Source organism: Manacus vitellinus, unplaced genomic scaffold (genome assembly GCF_001715985.3).
Source record: "Manacus vitellinus isolate BGI_N305 unplaced genomic scaffold, ASM171598v3 scaffold_5_pilon, whole genome shotgun sequence".
NCBI classification, from domain to species: Eukaryota; Metazoa; Chordata; class Aves; order Passeriformes; family Pipridae; genus Manacus; species Manacus vitellinus.
The window spans coordinates 4,572,094-4,594,888 of record NW_021940682.1 but is presented as its reverse complement, the minus strand read 5'-3'; the positions used below and the strand labels follow the sequence as shown (position 1 = coordinate 4,594,888).

At 41.2% G+C, this 22,795-nt stretch overlaps 1 protein-coding gene across 1 annotated transcript in view; it reads right to left on the bottom strand.

The window, feature by feature from the left end:
* Nucleotides 1-12,359: 12,359 nt before the first annotated feature.
* Nucleotides 12,360-22,795, bottom strand: part of ST8SIA1 (ST8 alpha-N-acetyl-neuraminide alpha-2,8-sialyltransferase 1) — an 82,917-nt gene continuing 72,481 nt past the window's right edge. Inside the window, exon 4 of the mRNA XM_029963659.1 lies at nt 12,360-13,323. Within this exon, the coding sequence (XP_029819519.1) occupies nt 12,837-13,323 (487 nt within the window). The 3' untranslated portion in view covers nt 12,360-12,836. The remainder of the gene's footprint in view (nt 13,324-22,795) is intronic.

Genomic DNA, 22,795 nt, shown 5'->3' with positions numbered 1-22,795 from the left:
GCTTACACACATCATAAATGGTACAACAAATATCACATGCCAGTCACTGGAGGTAAGACAAATCCATGGAATCACGCAACCTCAGAGGCATAATGATTTTCTTATCTACTTCAAAATCACCTCAAGACATCGAACTACCACATTACCATCACATTTTTCAATAAACTGGGCAAGAGAAGAAGGAGCACAAATGAAAGTACTAGAATTCACCAGCTAACACTGACATCCCACATCACATTGCTCCTTTGGAAATACTGTGTGAGAGAGCAAAAATGGCAATTATGCCCAGTCCCTAAAGATACAGGAGACATCTTGCACCTGTCCTACTTGGGCTTTGTATATCAGCATTACTGTAAACCACAGACTGATCCCAAGTCAGCTTGTTTTATCCAAACACTGAGCTCCTTCCAAACATAGATAATATGGTTTGGTATCACCATTGATTCAAGCATCACTTGCTTGAGCACTGCACCAGGAGGAAGGCTTGTCTCCTCTCACAGCCAGCTTGGAGACAGGGTCAGCTACAAAGCAGGAGGCCTGAGATGTACAGATGGTATGACAGGGAAGGTGAGAGCAGGGACCTTGCAACTACAGGTAGAGGCAAGTAGAAGCTTTAAAGCAATGCTTCCTAGGCTGCTTGCCTTCAAATCACCTACTTTGTTCCCAAAGCAAAACATCAGGGAGTTGAGATAATCCCAGAGATGAATCAGCTATGGGTTCCCTGGTCACCTGGACAGATATTCCAGATGCCTGCAGCTCCAACAACGAATCCTGGTCCCTCCTGAAATCACTGACCTCTCATAAATATCTCAATGAGGTAAAAGCAAAATTAATAATTTTGAAAAATCTTTGCTGGTCCATTTCTGTTCCAGTCAAGCACAAAACTTCCTCAAGCTGAGGCTGTGCCTGCAAGAAATGGAAGGGAGCTCACAGCTTTTTACTTTGCACTTCAGCTTCCAACCATAAGCAAGCAGCAAACTGTACCAAACCACAGTCACTTATCTCCTGGCACAGGAACAGACTATTGGATTCTGTGGGCAGCAAACATATGGTATGGCATCATCAGTGAGCCTGACTGATCTCCCAGCCAGTGCTGCCCAGTGAGCCCATGCCTGGGAAGAAGTCTGATCTGCTGGAAATGCAAATAGATTTTCCCTTACAGTGCTGGAAAGAAGTGTATTTAACTTTAGGAAGAGAGTAGTTTGTGTGTTACCATCCTTATGGTAAAAGCTCACGTTACCAAAATCTGAGTCTGGTTTTGAAAAGGGAAATAGTTGAAAGAGGATGTGGTTCACTGCAAAACCTGCTAGAAATATCTGCTTTCCATTTCTCTTCTCTTTTCAGTATTTTTACACTACAGAGCTCATACTAATAATCCATGTCATGGACACAACATTCAAATAAAAACACATGCAGGCTTTTACATTCATCATCATCCACATGCTACATTTCACAGTTCATTATCAGAGCAATGTACCACTCTATAAAAACATCACATTGAGGCACCTTAAATCTCCTTCATGTCTTTGTTTTCTTTTCTCTTGAACTTTCAGAAATAGCCAGATGGAACCAGCACTAACACAGGCTAAAGCCAGGTGTCCAGTATGAGTAAGAAACAGACAGGCAGAATTGTCTCGTCACCTTGAACCTGCCAAAACTGGAGAAGATGAAAATGACTCTACAATATTTCAGCTGGTAACTTAGATACATAATTGTCCTCCAACACACCGTATAAAAACAATAATCTAGGTCTCTAAGTAAAAACAGAAGACATTTCTATCCTATGCTCAGGGTGAAATATCAGAATTTACAGCAAACTGCACATTCAAACTTCTAGCTCTTGACCTGGAAGCGGCTAAAGCGTGGCACAAAAATGCTTTGCACTGTGTTCCCTTCCACAACAAAGGAAAAAGAGCCTTGTTGCTATTTGATTGCTATAGCTGTTGCACTTGGAAGTTTCTTCTCCTTTTGAGAGTGCCCAGACACTTGCTGGCTTATCCCTCAGCTGATGTCTTGGCTTTGCTGTGGCACCAGGAGGCTGCAACGTGGAGCTCCCAGCACACAGCTCTGGTGCTGAGCTGCTCCAGACCAGGAAAGGCAGGGCAGGGGATGACGTACCCATGCTCCGTGTGTTTCCAGCTAGGAGACTACTACTCAGATTGAAAACTCCTTCCCAGCAGGGTCAGCAAGGCTGGCTGTGTCTGAGCACCAGGCACCCATTGCCACATCCCAGGGAGGGAGCAGGCAGCAGGAAGCAGAGGGCAGTGGTTGCTGCTCAGCCCCCACCAAGCAAGGGTCGGGGTTTGTATCCCCTTCTGCTGCCCCGCTGGATCTCCTCTTGTCTGGACTGTGAGTAAGCCCAAGGACTACCCCAACCCCCTGTGCCAGCCTGGCCCCACAGCTCAGCACAAGATACAGCCCCAGAGCATCTCCCAAAGCCCCAAGAGGTTCAGGAGCCAGAGGCTGCCCTCTGCCCCCAGCACAGGTACTCAGCACAAGCAAGATGAGATCCAGGCAGTGGTTTTCAATGCCTTGCTTTCTCATCCAAACAGTTCCCCCTCAAGAAGAGTATAAACCCTACTTCATTTAAAATGCAACTATTAGTAAACTCTCCAGTGTAACAGAACTTTTACTCAAAACCCAATTCCTGTACATGACACATAGTAATAATTTAGATATTGGATGAGAACCTGAGAGATATTCACTACACAAATAAAATAAAAAATTAAAAATACTAAGGTCAAAACTTACATGTACAAAACCAACAGGACAACTGGACTGATACTGATTCGAGTTGTTCATGTCCTTGCCTGAGCCTGTAACTTCCATTACACATAAAATGAAAATGAAAGATATTTTTATCACTATAGTAGTTACAGGCCATTACTAAAAAGGTTTATTAAAGACCCCTTGTTTTTCACTGTGGTTGAAAGCAATTTTGAAAATTAATTTCTATTTTATTGATGCCTTGTTGATTATGAGTGCACTAAGACATTCCAAAGACTCAAGACTTGACTGCATGCAATTTAGGCTGAAACCCAAAGACACTTACAGCCAGACTAGGTTTTAAGAAAGCCAGAAAATTTTTCAGCTCTTAAAGACTTTTAATGGTTAAAAGGAAGATAATTTGTTGAGATATCATTGAAAAGAAGATACTATGCATAACACAGGAAAAAAGCATAAGACCAACATTTTTAAGAAAACCAACATCTGATAGCTATAAATTGTCATAAAAAAAAAAAAGAGAATAAAGAAAGATTTCTTCCTGCAAACGCTATCAGAAAAGAAGAATTGCAGTAGAAAAGCAGAGGGAAAAGATCATACCACTCCATCAATAAAGTCTAACAAAATTATTTGAGAATGAGTGGAAACACTGGCAGGTATCAGATCCATCAAGGATAATAAATTGAGGATATCTAATTCCCAGATACAGCCAGTCAACGGTGAGGCTTCACACTGTAGAAAAATCCTTTTTTCATTTTCTCTTGGCTCATACAATACACTTGACAGATGGAGCAGCACATGGATCTCTTCTATGCAACTTGTTGAAACAAGGACATGACACAGATCATGATTTGATTTCAGACTGTGACACCTTAGCACAGCATAAGTTTGAAATGCAGTAAGATATCTGCCTTACAAAACCAACCAACACATAGCATAAACTGCTCATGATCTACACTTGTGGGGAAAAAAAAAAAATCAATAGCTTACAGAATAGCTCTGACTAAATCCCATAATCTGGCATTGCCTTAAAATTAGCTTAATTTAAATTTTTCACAGGATGAATTCCCTCAGGTTTGAGAACAGACAACTAGTTAAAATCTAGGCAATTCTATTGATTTGAGAGTGAGAATAGAGAATAGTAAAAGAGAGTAGAGAATTTGGCTCAGAAATTGAAGGGCAGGGCAGAGAGGAGAAAACCTTCTTTTCCAATTAAAAATGCATGGCTTTTCACTTTCCTACACTCCAGGTGTTCCCTGAAGGTAATGTTTTTATTTACTTATTAACAATGTGGGTGGATTTTAACACAAAAGCATAAATTCAGTTAGATAGAAAGGGTGGTTCATTTGCTTGTTTTCACTGTCCAAAACAGATAAAGTTTCATATTTTATAAAATTTCTGGTTGTTTTTTTTTCCCACTTAACTTCCCAAGCATGAGTTAACTAACTCTTAGAACATCTCAGCTAAACCCAATCTCCATTCACCTGATAGAGAAATCACCACAGGAAGAAGGACTGGAAATACAGTGGACTAAGTGGTATTGGAAATAAGAAAGCCTTCCTTTTAACTCTGAGTTAATACAGTAATTAGTACTAGGAGGATGTGAAATGCTGCACAGAAACTTGCTTGCACTCAGTATTGATAAACCTGAAGCAGTTTATGTCTGTCAATTTTTTAGGCTTATAGCCCAGAGGAAAGTTCACTTTAGCGCAGAGAAAATTTTAAACACCTTGGGAACACAGGTTTCACCCCAGTACAACAAGAACTGAGAGAAAGAGAAGCAAAAGAGTATAGACTTACATCTGCTAATAACTGTAGGTCCCAATTATGAGAAAGACTGAGTCATCTTGTGTATTTATCTCCTTTCTGATCTTTGTCTGGTTCTTTGGACACCAAAACTAAATGGCAGTGCATAAATGGTAACAGACTTTAGAAGATCTGAACCTCTGCCGTGAATTTGTTTTTCCTTTTTCTTTTGACTAAATTTAGAGTATAACGTTTACTTTCTTATCTAAGGACACCACAGAGAGTAGTCTAAATTTCCAGATTTGGACTTTTTATTTAGACAGCTTTGCAGAAGTGTGGACTTGAATACAAAGCTAGAGGTGCAGAATAACTTGAAACCCAGGGAAAACTCTTGCATAACTCTAACATAGTTTGTTCAGTAATTTTAGGAGAAAATATTGTTCATCATTTTAGGAGAACAAAAGAAAAAAAAGGATCTTTTTCACATGTAATATTTGTGTAATTTTTTTCCCACTAAAAGATTTGAAAGTAATTCTTCAAGATACATACCAGCATTTGAGCTATAAACTTCAGGCTATCAGCTATTTTGTTTATGTAACTGTGTGCCTATAAATTATTTAGGTAGCCTACAGAGGCGTCTGAAAAGGGTAAGATCTCTGATTGACACTTCCTTCTGTTTTCAATGCAAGGTGATGTGCACAAACAACAACAACAAAAAAATCTACTGTTTCTGTCTGTGCACAAGCAATTCTTGGAAATGCTTACGATGTGGGAGTTTCAAGAGCACTGAAAGCTGACTTGATCCAATATTGGCTCAATGGGGATTTCACTATTGATATAAATAAAACCACAGCGTTTTTTGGAAGTCCTTGCTCTATGCAGCATCAGGCATTCACCTTCCAGTGACCTCCTCACATATACAAGTCACATACTCAGATAAAATGGCTTTTGGATACAGAGAGGTCTGTTTTGTAAAAGGCCAAACCATGCAGCGTGACCAAACGACACACTGAAGGACATCATTTCCAGGCATTTCCATGCTCATTGCAATTTTCAGTACAAAGTCCAGGCCTTTAAAGCTAGTCAGCGCATGATCTGCAGCATCAAAATCCACGCTCGAAGAGCCCTCACAGAACAAAGAAATACCCCTCTGCATAAAGGAGACATCAAGCAGTCAGAGCTGCAGCTACAATACCTTTTTTCACTGTCAGTGCAGCACACTCTGTATCAGCTGCTCGACCTCTACAGCTCAAGAGGCAGCAATCAACTCATGAGTCCGCAGGAGTCCTGCCAGACTACTCCAAAACAGCCTCTTCCTGAAAACTGGACATCTTCTGTAGGTTTTGCTCTGCATACGAAATGCTCTGGGTACCCAAAAGGAAAACTTGTGCTCCTGAAGAGGGAGTGTTTGCTTTCAGCACATGTACGGATTATTAAAAAAAAAAAAAAAAGTGTTCAAGCATTTTCTACAAAAATACATGCACAGAAGAAAAAGAAATTGTGATTAGGGCACTTCTTCAGGACAGCAAGATCCTGGTTGGAGACATCTGAGTAGAGACTCAAATCTGGGTCTCAGTACTCCAGATTATGCTGTTCTAATCAAAAGCGCTTTTCCTCTATGCATTTATTTTCAGTGAAATTTCTTCCTTTCCTATCAAGATAATCACATAATAACAAAGCTTCCTGCAGAATATGTAAATGCCTTACCTTGTTCATAAGAATTTAGCTTAAAATATATTGTGCATCTGTAATTGCTCCCTTCCAATAAACAGAAAATGATGCAACTCGTCTTTGCTATGGGCCCCATCTGAGCAAAACAATTCATTGAATATACAATTAGAAATCAGCAGGAACCATCCAAAAGGTACTTTAGTGTTTTATTGAACACCAGCTTATTCATAAACCCAGAGATCAATTACTGCTGGTGCTGCTTTCATAAACTCACTCTGGATTCACTCACAGTAGTTAAATCCAGTCTAAAAGAAAAAAAAAAAGGGGGGTTAAACTGGAAGGTGAAGGCACCAAATAACACAATATATTCCAGGTGGTCTGAGTGCTAAAGGTTCACTTGCCTTGGAGGGTTCCAAATAGGATAAACATTCAGCTCAGCAGAAAGCTGACCCACTCCACAGCAGCAGGGACTACTCATACATTAATTTAAGATGCAGTTTTAATAGGCTCTTCTGAGACTTGCCAGGGATTTAAAGTGTTTCAGTGCAAGGAGAAGGTTGGTCTCCAACGGGATGAGCTGCCATCATTTCCACTAAGGCCAGCACTTCTGACTGTGGAGCAGGAGAGGGCTAAACACACCATGGGTAATTATCTGGGATCTGGTCTGCAATCCAGGACCTGGTCACTGAACTGCATCCCCTGGTCCTGAGCCCTGGTCAGGGCAGCACCAGTGGGTCCTGGGCAAAGCCACAACAGAGTGGTCACAGCCAAACAAACCACTACCAGGGAAAAGGCTCAAACTTCTGCTCTGCCCTGCACAGCATAACCCTACAGACACAGCTGGAGTATTTTCACAGTCCTGCAGAGACCTCAAAATGGTCAGAAAAATCCTGAATCTGGTGGTGCCTGTCTCTCCTGATTGTTGAGAACCTACCCAACCATTTTCAATTAGCAATACTTCTTTTTCTTTTTTTTTTCTTTTTAGTAACAGCTGAGAAGACAGAGTGTGATTCATTTTCAAGTATATGCATTAAGCTGAAGAGGCTGAATACACTAGGGCTCAACCTGCTGTAATAAAAACTGATGAAAATGAATAACCAGGGAGGAATGAGTAGCTGTTTAAGTTCTCATTGCTGCCAAAGAAATATCAGCTAGGGAGGACAGGTTAAGCCTCCTGTGGGGTATTTGCATTACACTCAGGAAAATGAGTTTGCTAATATTCAACAAAGAGACCACTAAGTCTTTTACTAATTGTTCTGTTAAAAAACTACAAAAAGTCAAATATATGATAGATTCCAAGAGACAGAATATGGGAATTCAAGGAAATAGATGTTATTTTACAACCACCACTTTGAAAAATGCATCCTCTGTCCATCCTCTTTCTCTTCTCCAGTGATGGAATTACCAATAACTAAAAGAAATAGTATTCCATTTGAAGCTAAGTGTTGTTGGACTTACCAACACTTTAGGAGAAAAGATGGTTCAAATGACAAAGTGTATTAGCTACCTTATGGCTGACTTTTTTAAATCCCAGTTCTATCCCCAAGGTGAATGGTCATCAGGAAGAACAGAGTAGAGATCCTTCAGGAAAATGTCTTGAGGCAAAACACAAGTCCAGATGATTCCAGAAGGAAATCTGATGGAACCCATGACAATAGGAGCAAGTCCCATTAGGAAGGTCACAGCACACCAGGACAGTCACAGCACTAAGAACTTCCCTCAAATAGCCATGGAGATGGGGAATAGGCATTTCTGGACAATGAATTTTGCTAACTTGGAAGTATCAGCAAATGGAAACTTCACCATACCATTTCACTAAAAACACAGTGACTAAAGATAATAGCTGGTTAGTCCATTTAATATATGTGTTTAGGGAGAGTGGCAGGAGAGTAGGGAAAGACAGATTCTTCATCATCATTCTTTGTTCCACTGTATTTCCTCTTCTGTTTAATCAGCTTCCCCTCCTCATTGCATTTTGCTTTGCTGCCATCCTGCAGAAAAGCATCAGTAAGTCCCAGGGAGTCCCTTTTTCACAGACACTGCCAGATGAAAATGTCCTACAGTTGCTAAGCACTGAGGATCTTCATAAAGAACTGATACACTCCAATTTCTTTCACCACTAATTTGATTCTCCTTTTTTTTTTCTGTCAGCATCCAACTCTTCAAAAACTACCTGTCCTTCATATAACCTGGACTTCTTCCTATACTTACTAAACCATCAAGCTGAAGAAGTCAGAGCAGGCAGCAAATGGCGAGACACCATTCACCTCCTCCAATATCCTCACTTCTAGATCAAAAGTTTCCTCACTCCTTATTAATTGCAGGCAAGGGTGAGCCAGATCTTAAGCTAGTTTTCTTGAAGATGTATAAAGGAAGGGTTTTACATAACTACCACAGTCCAGGACATGGAGTTTAAAAAAGCAGATGCTTTACTTAGTTTCAGCTCTCACAGAGGTGCTAACTCAGCAGTGTATCTTACATCATCATTTTGAGGAAACTAACAAAAAGACAAAAGCAGTCAAGTCAAAAAAACAGCCAATATTTCTATATTCTATAAAACTTAAGCTGTAACAAAGGCTTAGTCCTATGTCTTTAGTAGCTGGTTCACCCCAAACTTGGTCCCTTCACTTCAGCAAAAATACAATGTTCATGAATAGGAGTCCTTAGCACTGTAGCAAGGTTTGTGGCAAAACTATAGATTTTTTATTCTCATGAACACATGCACATTTTCTCTATGATTTAATTTGCTGGTTTCTGTTTGCTTGTCTGTTTCAGAAGGAGATCCAAAGGCTTCATAATAAACAAGAAGGAAAAGTTTTACATAGTTTTGTTGCAAGCTCAAAAACTGATCTTGATTTACTCAAAAACATACACAGCCCCAAAAATATTGCATCTAGAGCAATTTCAGTACCAGCTATCTTCCATGTACAGCTCTTATAAAGGTATTTAATTTATTCTACTCATAAATGTGGGGCAATGCTTCCTATGCAGGTGGAGCAAAGACTCTAGCACTTCTATCTCTTGTCAGCTCTATGATAAAATTAATATGTAGGAACATTAGCAAATCACTTGGCCAGTCTGAATTAGTTTTTATTGAAGATGAATTGCAGTAGCTTTCAACCTGGCAAACATTTGTGCAGCTTTAGCTACACTATCAGAGAAATTCGGGGACTGACAGCGGAAACAGAGACACTAAAGTAGAGAATTTCACTAACAAAGTAAACATTAAGATTCCAATTTACTTCAAAGAAAATACAGCAACACAAGCAGTAAGACTTGATTAAGGACACTGCCATCAATAGACTGGAATCAATTGATAGGTAAATGCTGGATGGATACAATCCCTCACACCAAAGTTTGCCATGACTGTGAGGTGTTGATTCCTCATGGTTCACACTTAGCAGTTATCCTCCTGGATTTGCTTGTGTCTATCCTTAAGCAGAACCATGGTCCTATTTCATGGCGTGACCTCCCTCTTGAAGGCGGCCACATCTTTACACTCCTGCATGCAATGCCACATTTCACATCAATGATCCCACACATGGACTGCCCTCCTCTTGGATTTAGGCAAGACAAGCCTCACACTGGGCATGAATGGAGCATATTTACTTCAGCATTTCTGTCAGGTAGTAGCCACTCATGTTCACAGCTGCTTGGTTTTGTCTTTTTGGTTGCTCTTGCCATGAAAGATTTGCAGTGCTCTCCTGCATCCCTTTTTACTCACTGGGCAAAAGCCTGATTGCTGGCCAGTGTTTCCACAGACTGACAAGTCAGCCAGCTCTCTCAATAGGGGCATTTATTTATCTTCTTTCCTCAACTTCCAGTTTCCTGGAAGTAATAGAAAAATATATACCCTTGAATCCTTTACTTCCTCATCTGCCTTTGTAAGATGCAGTTATATTCACCATACATACATGTGAATAGAGCCAGAATTATCAATTTCTCCAACAGCAGTCACACATCACACACAGCCTGGGTCTCTCCTGTTCCCATACTTTCTAGGAAGCTATCTCCTTGCAAACATCAGGACTGCAGACAGGGAGTCACAAAGACCACAGTCTACAGATTCAGTCTTACAGAATTGTGGAATATAACATCTTCAGATACCCAGGACACTGGTTCATCATGAACAAGCCAGATATTATGAAACATTGGACAGAATTTTCCTACAAAAATACATGTTTTTCCCTTGTTCTTCTAATCCAATTATTTTCTCAAGGCATGGAAAAAAGGATTACCAAAGGGCTGGAGAATTGGCAGAGAGTTTCAGAACTGAATTCCTAAGTATTGATAAAAATACCAAAAAATGACCAGCAAAGAGGCAGTTCTCCCTTACTCTACTCGTTCCCTGCCACCTCTGAGGAATGCTGGCATCCTGCTGAAGTGCCATTTTAGCACACCATATTTCAACAGTTGTTCTCACAGATCATCTCATCTATAAAGCAATAAAAAAGTGCAAAACTTGATGTGTACAATAAAAACCATACAGGCACCTCTTCTTCTCCAAGAAAGGCAGCTCAGTAAAATTCTGCCATAACAAGCAGTAAGGAAAATAATTTACTTTCAAATCCTTCTTCACCAAGTACCCACATCAAAGATAAAACAAACATAACAAAAGGGAATGAATTATCAAGTGATGTTCCATCAGTGCTTTGACTGTACTTTTAACAAAAACATGGACAAAGATAACATGGGCTATAAAGGTACATTCAGATTTTATCAGAGCAATATCTAGAACACTATTTAATCTAAATCTCCACGTTACCCTTTAGCATTGCCCTGTAAACAGTGAAACAGTGCCCGTTTTATGCTTGGAATATCCATATTCCAATTTTATTATGAAACATAGCTTTAAAAAGTAAAACATGATTTTTTCCCCCCCAGTCTCCTATATTGATAGTCAAATTATTCATATTTAAAGAAGAGCCATGGATTTTGCCTTTTTTTTTTTTTTAATTATGTCTATATAACTTGCAGCTGGTAGTCTACAAGGAGAGACATTATCAACATATGACAGGACATATGCCCCAAAATACTGGCACTTTGGAGCTAAAACAGCACAGTAAGTTGTTGGGGAAACCTGATGAGATTTGTTGTTTCAACACCTTGACTAGATTTTCAGCTACTAACGATGGAGGGATAAGAAAGAGAACACTGATCTGGATTTTTTAAGTTAATGGTGATAACACCTTGCAGCTGAAATTGCACCATGGACTGAGCTGGTATTCTCTTCTTGTCCTACAGGGCTAAACAAAAGCAAACAAACAAAAAGATTTCTCATTTACATGGCGATCACAGGACCATCTGCTGCCCAAGTAACAACCCAAAATAAAACAGTCCTTCAGGCGCTGTGCAGGCTGGAGCAGAGTGTGTGCAATGCGCACGCTGACATAATTCACCCACTGCGAGGAGAGAGGCTGACTTATGTAAGGGCAGGCCATCCTCTTTTCCTCCTTTTTTCTTGCTGGCTATGCAGCTTTTCAGTGCTCCCAAAGGCTGTTTTATTTTTCAGACTCTCTTTAACCAGAGACAATCTTGCGCGAAAAGTACAAGTCTTTAAGGCTAACGTAACAATCCGAGCAGAAGAGCTGGTCACACACAGAGAAATGATTTTCAAAGCTTCGACTCATTTTAAATGACACTTACATTCATTTCTGCAATTTTCCTGCTGTAAGCAAATGAAGAACATCATTCTGCATTCCACTGAACCCCTCAAATCCCCTCGACAGTCAATAAACACCTGGAGTGCAAATGAATACAGAATTAATCCCTAAGGCTGGACAGTAAAACAGGTCAGGAACCATCCCTACTACAAAAGTCAGTGTGGAAATCTTGCAGCAGGTCATCTGAAACCAGGCTGCACTTCACTACTGGTTTTGTAACACATCTTATTTTCAGACCAATTTGCCTTATCCAGCTCTTGCCCACAGTACAACATTAGCACAGCTGTAAGTGCAGTGAACTAAACTATCCTGATAAAACCTACAACAAGTAGGTCTATCCATGCCCACTAGCAGGGCATTCCTAGGACATTCTTCTCACTAGATTCTTAGCACTTTCACTCTCCCAAGAGTCTTCAGAGGAGCTGATGGTCCTCAGCTCTTGGGGCTTTTAAGCCTTTCCTTTTCCTTCCACTGGGAAAACAAAAAAAAAAGAAAAAAAAAGAAAAAAGGACAAAAAAGGGAAAAGAAACAAAGAAAGTCAACAACACACACATGCTCTCCTACACACACACACACACACATACACACACAGAAACAGAGGGGGAAAAAAAAGGAAAAAGGTAAGTTAAACAGGATGCTGATCTGGAATGAAATGGATTTTTGAACAGACAGTCATATTTGGCACTGTCAGCAAAAGCTTGTGAGTGGCCCTGTGTCTCCCCGAGCCTTAATGCCCTTTCTACATCGGTCATTTAAAAACGTCCCCGGAAAGTTCAGCTGTGCTACTTCTGACATCATTTTCACACTGCTGCTGAATGGACTCGATGGAAAGACACACTTCGTCCCATCCCAGTTCCATAAAGCACTAAACATTAAGGACATATTCCATTTGGCCTTCAAGTAACATTTTTATGGTCCATGCAGATCTGCAATTACTTTCCCTTTAAAAACAATCAACAGAAAACAGCACTCTCTGTTGGAGAGCACGGAAATTAAAAACTATTGGATCTTCCAAACCGACTCCTACAATCCTCAGGCAGAAGGCTGGATTAAAGGGTCCTCACATGGTTCTAGTTGCATTCTCAGTACACCACTTTTATGAAGAAACCAAAGCTGTAGAAATTCCTCCGGCATGGCGTGGAATCCAGAATCAGGCAAGACATTGTCATAGTAATGATGGCTAATAAACCTCCCGTGCAGGTCCACCGAGAAGGGCCAGAAGCCATAAATTGTTACTTCTTCACACAGACCAAGGGCGGCACTGACTAGGAAGAGTCCCGTGGAAAGCCGTTTGCCATGGATACCTTTGCTCTTCCAGAACTTGCCAATGTCACGCAGGAAGTTGGGGTTGGCAAAAAGAACCGTCTGCTTGGCACCGAAGTCCGCCAGGGTGTAATAGACACGTAGGGAGGGTCCCGTCCCTGTCTTCATGGAGAAGGCTGGCATGTAGATGTAGCTGTGGTTATACACCTTCACGCTGTCCACAAACGCCTTTCGAGACCACAGCAGATTCTGGAACCTGTCAAACCACAGGGAAAAAGGAGTTGGTCATACATAGGTTTCCCTAATCGTCTCATAATCCACCTAAGAACAGCTCTTCATATGCATATTTACAATTAACCGCACACTCTTTCCGAGCCCAGAAAAAGTCCAGGCAAACTTCTGACTGACTGACACTGCCCTACTTCTGAGAACAGAAACCTGAATAGACAGCTGGAAACTACCTAACTCCTGCTGGTTCCAAAACCTTTCTGATTTCATCTTTTTGAAAAACTTTGAATGAACACTGGCAATATTCTAGAAAACTCGATCCTTTTTAGCGACATTTTTCTTTTGTCCAAAAACCAACTTCGATTTTGAGGTACAGGAATTTTTTTAAAAGAAATTTTAAAGTCTGTGTTGTTCTTGTTTCTGAAAGACATACTAATAAAGAACCCAAGTTATAAGCTGGACAAGCAATATTTAAATAGAAACTTTGGACTTACAAACCTTGTAAGACTTGTCAGAATTGCTTTTACTACGCCTCTATAGAGATTTAGATTGTGCTACCATAGTAGTAAATTCTTGTTCTGGAACTGAGAGAAATCTCATAGAACATACTTAGTTACAAACAATAAAACAAATCAGTGAATTAGGGTAAGTGGTAGGCACCATGAAAATTTAGCACAAGGCACCAAATAATATTCAGAGCTGGTGTTTAAGATGGCACAATTTACACACTGAGTAGATTTAAAAGTATGTGTTATTTGTAGCGTGCAAGTTACAGGAGAGACTTGTTGACAACCATGACAAGGGCAATGAATATGCACAGATTATTTCTCTGATATGATAATCATCTCATCTCTTGTTATAAAATCTACAGCAGGTTACAATTTGTTAAATTGCCAATAGCTATTTGCTGATGTCTATTTTATCCCTGATATGTTAGACTTACATACTATTCCACAACCAGTATCCTGTCAAGACTATAGCCTTTCCTTGCCATATACTTCTGGATATGCCAAGACTGAACGAGAAATACAGAAGGAAATCCTAGGCCATTCACACACACCAAAACCTGCACCAATGTTTGAGCTGTTCTGATGTCTTATACCAATGAAATCACATTTCAGAAAAATATTGAAGTATTCCAAATATGTATCACTGAATGTAGCTGGTAGGAAGGTCAGAGTCATGGTAAAACACAATACTTAAAGCACAAACTTTCTAAGTAGCAGAAACACTTGCTGTTCTGGAGTGTTGACTGCATTCATGGGTACCTTTGCATAAGAAAGTCACTATGATACACTCTTGATACTCTACTTGCTTTCCAGAGTCCACACAGTCTTAAGAGCACCAGTACCCCACCTTTACCACTTGACAGTGTCTGTAGCCTTCAGCGTGCAGGCAAAGCTTACTGCACTGAAAGCCACTTCTGCACAAGCCTCACACACTCCTTCCATTGCAGTTGGGTTGTTCCCCAGCATGTGATCCCTAGTTCTTTTCTCAGCTCCCAAATGCCCATCTTGCTGTTGTTGCTGCCCCCTCTCTCCATGTCCTGCAGCTAAGGCAAACGTGTCATGATTGATTTCTCACACCACAGGAGTCAGAACAAAAAAGTTAAGTCAGCAGCACTGGATTTCTTTTCCTTTCTCTAGTATTGGCAGAGAGATAGGTATAAGAATACCTTTTTAAATTGTTATGAAGGTATCAATTTTATGTATAGACCTCTTTGAAACAAAAACAAGAATTGCACACACAGCAACATACACAGGTTTAAGTAGAATGCCAGATGACCTCAAGAAGCATCAAACAAAATTTCATCTGAAACAATTGCTAACAAGAAACCTAACAGCTTCAGCAGCATTGATATGACTCATACACGCCAGGTTTTTTGAAGTCTTTGTTTTGGCAAAAAAACTTAGTAAGTAGAAAGTCAACATTTTCAACATATAGTATTTTGTCTCCTGGTTTGCTACAAGCTTCTTGCAAAATTTCCTTCACATGGAATTAGAATGAAGCTGTGTTGAAGGAACCCCCCTGAAATCTGCCTGGGTCTTCACTGCCTTTTTGCTCTGCAGATCTGCTCCTACTGCATGGTGCTACTTGCCACTGGCTTCCAAGTGAGAAATCAAATCAACACAAATGTACAAAACAAAACAATAATTTCATAACTTATTGCATTTGGCATTCTTTTCTGTAGAAACAGCCAAGACACAGCTGAGTTTAGAACGCCAGCCAAGACCAAGGTGCCCTGGCAGAAATTCATTGTCTGGCTGTACCTTCTCACATGGGCCCTCTCACTCCATTACTATCAGACCTATAACTAAGCATTCCCCAAAATAAGCTTTGCCATCCTCTTCCCAATAAGCAGCAAGACAACCTGACAGATTATCAGGACAGGACTTGGATCTATCCTATCAAGCTTCTCCCATTTCCATCAGTACACAGTCACTGAGCGCAAAAAAAAAAAAAAATAATCCCAAGGTTAATACTTTCAATATTCATAAAATCACACAATGGTTTGGGTTGGAAGGGACATTAAAGATCACCTAGTTCCAATCTCCCTGCCATGGGCAGGGACACCTTCCATTAGACCAGGTTGCTCAATGCCCCATCCAACTTGACCTTGATGAGTACTTCGTGCTCAGAGCCCCAGTACCCAAATATTGTTCTAATAACCCTAATCACTTTTAAAAGGTAATAAGATCAGCATCAGGCTTTCAGACTATTGACCTCATCAGAATTTGGCAAGAGGTGAGCATTGCAGGCTCAAAATTCCTTTCACAGTAAAGAGATCTTGAGTTCACAGCTTGATGCGATGGGGTCCTTGCACCTTGGCTAAGGAGAAGGCAGAGACAGGTTCACTGTCACTCCTGAAGTCAGCTGCAAGACATCCTTTCCCTCTTAAAGCTGGTCCACAAATTTCACTCCAGAGGGCAAATAGTTGCAGTTATTCTAAAACTGCATTTTCCAGCAAATTTACCATTCATAGAAAAGCAGTGCACAGCTCTGAGTTGAACACATTAAAATTGCTCAGTCTCAGAGGGCCAGAGCCTCTCTCTGAATATTCATTTGCTATCATTACCACAACATGTTTACAATTCTTCTAGATGAATCTCCCCAAATGCCTTAAAGTAATGAGAGGTGAACAGCACTGCCATGAGGGTGGTGCATGGGAGGGACTCCACACAGAAGGGACAGCATTTGTCATGCTACTGCAAACTGTCCTTCAGAACATCATCACCTCCTGGAAACCCATGCCTCATTCAAATGATCTGGATCGCAGTGTTGGTAGGCATCCCGCCCAGTTCAACAGATGGACATTATACAGGTGGCCAGGAGCCCGTGCAGAAACATAAAACATGATGATTATGGCTGGTCTGATGGTCTAACAGCCAAAAAACTATTGCCCATCTTGCACTCCTCATGAGCAGAGATATCAGAAGCAAATGAAAATTTCTGTTCCCCGTTTGTAAAAACAGCAGCGCTCTCCAGCTTTCTGACGCTCCCCAGCATGGTTAGAGGCTGAGAAATCTGGGGAGAAATGCTGTGTGTAATCAAGTTTCTAGAGATGGTGCTGGAAGTTCAAGTGTATTTTCCTGTAACTCCCAATCCAGACAGGGAGTCCTCCAGGCAACTCCATCCAGCAGGCTTTGAGGGTACCACACCACATCTGTCCCAGCAGACAGTGAGCAGGCTACTCCATGCCTGACAGAGAGACCAGGAGGGCTCTTCCCCTGCAGCTGACCAGCTCTGTAGTGCATGCCTGAGAAAGATGATATGTTTTTCTCCTGCTTGTCCTGTCATGAACCAGAACAAGCAATGAATCCACCAGCCTGATGCAGTCCTTGCATCCATACGGATGCACAAATGCCCTCCCTTGTGTCGATCCTCACCCAGAACAAGAAGCTGCTGGTTCCTAGTTAGTGCATGTCTCTGCCCAACAAGCTGTGAACATTCAGTACTCTCAGGGCACAGCCCAGCAGCTGTGCAGCTCCTACACATGCACACACACACACAGAGCTCAAAAGAAATGCATCAAATACTCCAGCCCCTCACAGAAGAGTGCATCTCAGGCGATGCTGTCCACCCAGCACAGCTCTGAGCAAGAAACAGCTGAATGGCTTTCAGGGTCCTCCCCTGACCTTCCGCAGTCAAGCTCACACAAACGCATGGCAGGTTGTCAGCATTTTGATAAAACTGAAGCTGGAATCTCCCAAGCCCTGAGCAGCACCTGAAGACTCCAAGGACTGCATGAGTTGCTCAAGTGATTTGCAGTAATGCGTCCCGGCAGCTTGACAGCAGCCCAGAGAGGCGCCGACAACGATGAACGCTGGGGAATCACGACAGCTTCAGCCCAGGCACTTTCTTTACACTGCACTCATTAGTGGACAGTGAACGAGTAAAATCATCAGCAACACATTTTTGCTGTCAGGTCCATATGAAAGATCAACTTAAACCCCACAACTTTCAACAGTGTGTGTAGGCGCAGCCACGCAGATATCAGAGAAATAATTTCCCTGCTACCAGCTGCAGAGTTCTGTCGAATACGCTGCTCTACTTTTCCAGGGAGAAAAATTCATCCAAGAGAAAACTGCCACAGTACATTGCCGTGACAGTACGATCAAAGATTAAGAGCATTAAGTGTTTTGGGTTTTGTTTTTAATCTGTTTTCAATGTCCTTATTGATGTTCTTTAGCAGATATTCAGGGACAGGACTGCTCTCTGGTACGGAGAGACCACTTCCAGTAACCACACAGAATTTGCTGCAGTGACATTGAGCTAACCCACTTGCAGATAATTATGGCAGCATTTTCTTGCATCTTGGTTTCTTTTTGATCTCCCCAGAGAGTCACTATCTCATGCCTATGACGATATCCCAGGCACTTACTGTGTTGGCATCTGCAAAGTCACAAATTCAGCATTCTGGATTAATTGCGAGTTGACTTATCGGAGGGAAAAAATAAAATTAAGTAATGAGGGGAACAGCTCAGATGCCAAATAAAATGTGTATTATTTTAAAATTAAGACAAACAGAGCTCAAGGGAATAGAGCAGAAAGCATAAAGACATGCGTTTGTCCCTGTGACAAATAATAACCTCACAAAAATTATTTAGATAATTTGATGTCAGCATTAGCTAAGAATGATTTAGCAATTTGCTGCAGCTGTTGGAATATGCTTACAGCTGGGGTCACACCAAGTCAGCTTGCAACCACACATCTGAGCCTCCACCGCTGCGACAGACGGGTTTTACTGCACTCGTTTCTCAGAGTGCTTTTCAGAGAGCAATGCCCTCCTTAATGCCCTGTGCTCTCATTCATATCATGCTCTTCTCGATTATCTGCCCCTCCGGGGCTTGTGCAGCCAATCTTACTGAAACACAGACTGTGTCTCAACAGCACACTGGTTTCCATGTGCTCATTCTCCACGCTGGCACTTTTAGCAGGCATTAGGTGCAAGGCAGACTATTCTACTTGTTCACACAGGGAGCCAGAAATGAGCACTTAAAGCACGATAAATGGACCCCCTTCCCTGTTTTATGCCAGCTTCCCCAACCACACAGGCTACTGTTTACTTAGCCTAAGGACAGCTACCTGACTTAGGATTCAATTTTAATCACATTAAAGACAATGGCAAAACCAATCTAAACCCAGTCTAATCTCATTTCAAACAGCTTCATCAGGAAGGATTCTCCCAATCTCACTGTGGGTCCCTCCACGTGCAACATGGTCACCCAGCTGAGAACTCGTGGAACGGTGGGGTGATGCTAATCCCACCTATTCCTTCCCATTTGCCCTCCTCTCTTTCCACCTGACTGGCCCTTACGGACCCAAAGACAGGAAATCTTCCACTCAGAAGCAAAGACTCAGTCTTTGGGAGTGACTGACTCCCAACTCACTTCAGCTCATCCCATACTTACACTGTCTGCAGCATGCTGAGACCCCCACACTGCCATCTCCTACTTATGGATGGGGGCTTCTAACCTCAAAGAGCCTGTACTTTCCTCTCCTCTCTGGTACCAAAGACTAAAGACAAATTAACTTCATTCTCCTTTTAATGTACTTTTTCAATGGTGTTTTCCAGCTCAGGGATTCTGGTTACTCTCACCATTAGCTCCAAAGACCCAAAAGCAAAGAAATACACTCTTTCCACAGTGACTGCAGACTACATCCTTTTCTGTTTCTTAATGGCAAACTGTCCTTAGCAGATGACCTTCAGAATAATTTGATGCACTCAGAAAGTCCAGTTAGACACGGTAGAGGTAGGCTCTAATCCCCATGAAGAGGTAGGTTCCTTTTCTGACTGAATTAAGTATTAATTAAGGTTTTTTTTAAACCTCCACCCATTACTGCTCTTACACTGTGGCCCTGGGAATACTATATATAGTGCCAAGGGAAAGCTGACTCTTTGTTTTTCAATGGAACACAGAGCTATCCTATGCACCAAAGCAATGAAACATTAAAATCAGTGTTCACTGATATTTTGGGACTGTGTGTGATCCTTATTCTGCCAACTCAAATTAGAATGTGCTTTTAATAGCTACTCTTTCCAAAACCAGCAGAGCTAAACATCAATCCTTTCTGTTATCTGACAGCTTGAATCTTAGCTTTCAGAAGATGAGCTGCTCATCTTAGTTTGACTCTTTGAAAATTGCGGCTGCTGAAGTCACTCCCAAGTGAAAATAATATAAAAGGACAGGCAGAACAGTATGGCTGTAAACTACTTGTATTATCAAAATGAAATTGCTACCTAGTATTTCTAAGTCTTCTGAATACTTCACAGTTCTTACGCTGAAAGTCGGGAGGATGGGAAAACAAGAGAACCAATGAAATCAGCTCGGAAAAGCCCCAAACCAACACAGAACTAAGTCTGATATCCTTGGCATTTAATTTCACTGGACTGCACGCCAGAGTGAGCAGGTGAGAGGAAACATAACCAAATCACACATTTTCTCAGGTTTTAATGGGAAAAAAAGAACTGCAACAAAGCCCAGATGCAGGCTTCAGGAGATTTACCTTAGATTAACACAGGCACTCTAAGACAGTCTGTTGTGTCTTTGGGACAGCAATGAAATAGGAACAAAGCAGTGCAGCACTTCCTGCACATCTAGACCTTTCAGCTGACTACAGTCCAGACACAGGTCCCTTGTGGATCACTGCCCTCAGTACCACTGCAGCAAACACGAAGCTTATAATGTTATGCCTCTCTGTCTGTTCGTGCTGGCCCTGTATGCTTTGTAACCCAAATGTAAAACATACCCAGTGATTACAGCCACGAAAGACCTTTTCCTAGCTGAGAACGCTTTTACTCTTTTGAGTTTTCTCTTTAACATCATGACATCCTTCACACATTAACAATTTGCAAATGTCAGCGGTGACATTCAGCTATATCCTCTCTCCAACCTCTTAGAGCTCTTTCCAAAGATAACTGGATAGAGAGAGAAAACAGCAATGTATGAGTGTGTTTTCTTTTTAAAGACGCTCTGTGCTACAAAAAAAAAAGTGTAGAATGAAGAGAAATTATTTAAAACAGTAAATACTTGAAAAGGCATTATGGCAACAACAGTAACTAGGACAGGCTCTTTTTTAAGTATGTGAGGACTTTTTTAAAACCATAGTACATGAATCACTGGTGGTCTCTGAGATCATGCCACATGGCCTGCAGCTGCAGCACAAATCCCTCTTAAACAACACTGTTAAGTAGACATTTGGTAATAAAATCAGAAGTTCAGAACTCATAGGATTATGGGGTGAATCTAAAATATTTAAAAAGGGGCAAAATAAATTCACACAACTCTAAAATACACAAAAGAAGATCTCTATTTTCTCTGTAGGCTGCTCCCACTGGGCAACCTCACCTGTTTTGAACCCCTAGGGTGTTGAGCATTGCAACTGAGAAACGAACTAGTGGCCACCCAAGTATAAGCAGAGGAGGTGATAAATTGTTCTGGAGCAGTTAGATTAGCAGAAGCCAAATGTTAGGTTAAAAAGATGGAAAAAAGAGAGAAACAAACAGCAGTTCAATTGACAAGGAAGTTCCTTCCAGTCCTTGCCAAAGAGCTCAAGCCATTAGTAAAATCCTGGGAAATGAGCCAATAGCATTCAAGCCAGCCCAAGGACTGCAGCTGTAGACCTTGAAGTTACTACCTTCAGTGAGCTCTCAAAATGTCCCTTCAGAACAAAAAGACTTTACTGTCATCTAACATCAGTTTACAGCAATGTCTCTCAGCAATTCTGGTGCTGTTCAGTTATGCCTAGGAGCATTAGCAGATGCTTCTCAAGGCTTCCAACAGTGTCTGAGCTGTGTTGATTTGCTGCATACTAGATATTTGAGAGAGACCATTCCCTCACAAACAACTCACACAGACAATCTAGGGAAGAGTAAGAACAAGACCAGTGTATTATAAACGGCACATCCAAGTGTTTTCAGCTCAGAAGATTTCCTGATACTGGTGTAGTTTGTCAACCCAGTAACCCCAGTGAATCTTACTTCCAAATATTTGCCTAATCTCTCCCACATCCTTCTAACCAAAAGTTTAACCGATACTTCCCCGCTTACTTCATGACTGCCTTGAACCCTTTGTCAAAAGCCTTTTAAAAATTCATATAGACTTTATCTGCTGGATACCCACACGGATCTATTCAAAGAACTCCAAAAGTTTTACAAGGTAAAATTTCCCTTGAACTTAACAGTGTTGCCTCTTCACAAGGGAACATACATTTATCCATGTGCTTGCTAATGTTATCTTATACTATAGTCGCTACCAAATTGGCTGGAAGAGATGTCAGGCTTACAGATCTACTTGAACTATTTTTAATATGAACTATATTTAAACACTGATCCCATTTCAAACACCCTCCAGTGTTCAAGCACCAAGGCAGTTTTCAGTGAGGAAGTACACACACTACTGTCCTTTCATGGGTGAGTCCAGTTCTGCCTATAAGTTCACATCTATTCTGTATCTATTACATAAATTCTCTAACAATTACCTCAGTTTCAGCCTGATGAGTCTCCCCACAGGCACAGGGAATGTTCTCAGTGTCTTCCACAGTGAACAAAGATGCAAATAATTCATACAGCCTCCCTGTGTCTTCCCTGAGCCCTTCTTTTGTACCTGGTCATACACTGACCACACACACACAGCAGATGTGTGGTGGGTGTTTTCTGCTCTTTTTTGGCTTATGCTGTTGCTGGAAAAAGGATGTAGCACTAAGTTTTTATTCCTCTAGTTAATTCTTCTTGGAAACTTTTTCTACCCGATGTTTAATTAGCCAGAGATTATAGTAGATTCAATTTCATTTGGAAATAACTCCAGCTTTTAGTAGGATGTTTCTGTGTTTCCATTAATCTCCCTTCTCTTTGTCCTTTAGTGATCCCAACTTCCTGTTACCTTTTCTTACTTCTTGATAGATGGTTGCAGCACTGTGTCCCCAGTATGATACCCTTAGAAGAGACCACTATTTTGAGCAGATCATCCAGATGTATTTCCCAAGATGCATGGTGTTCT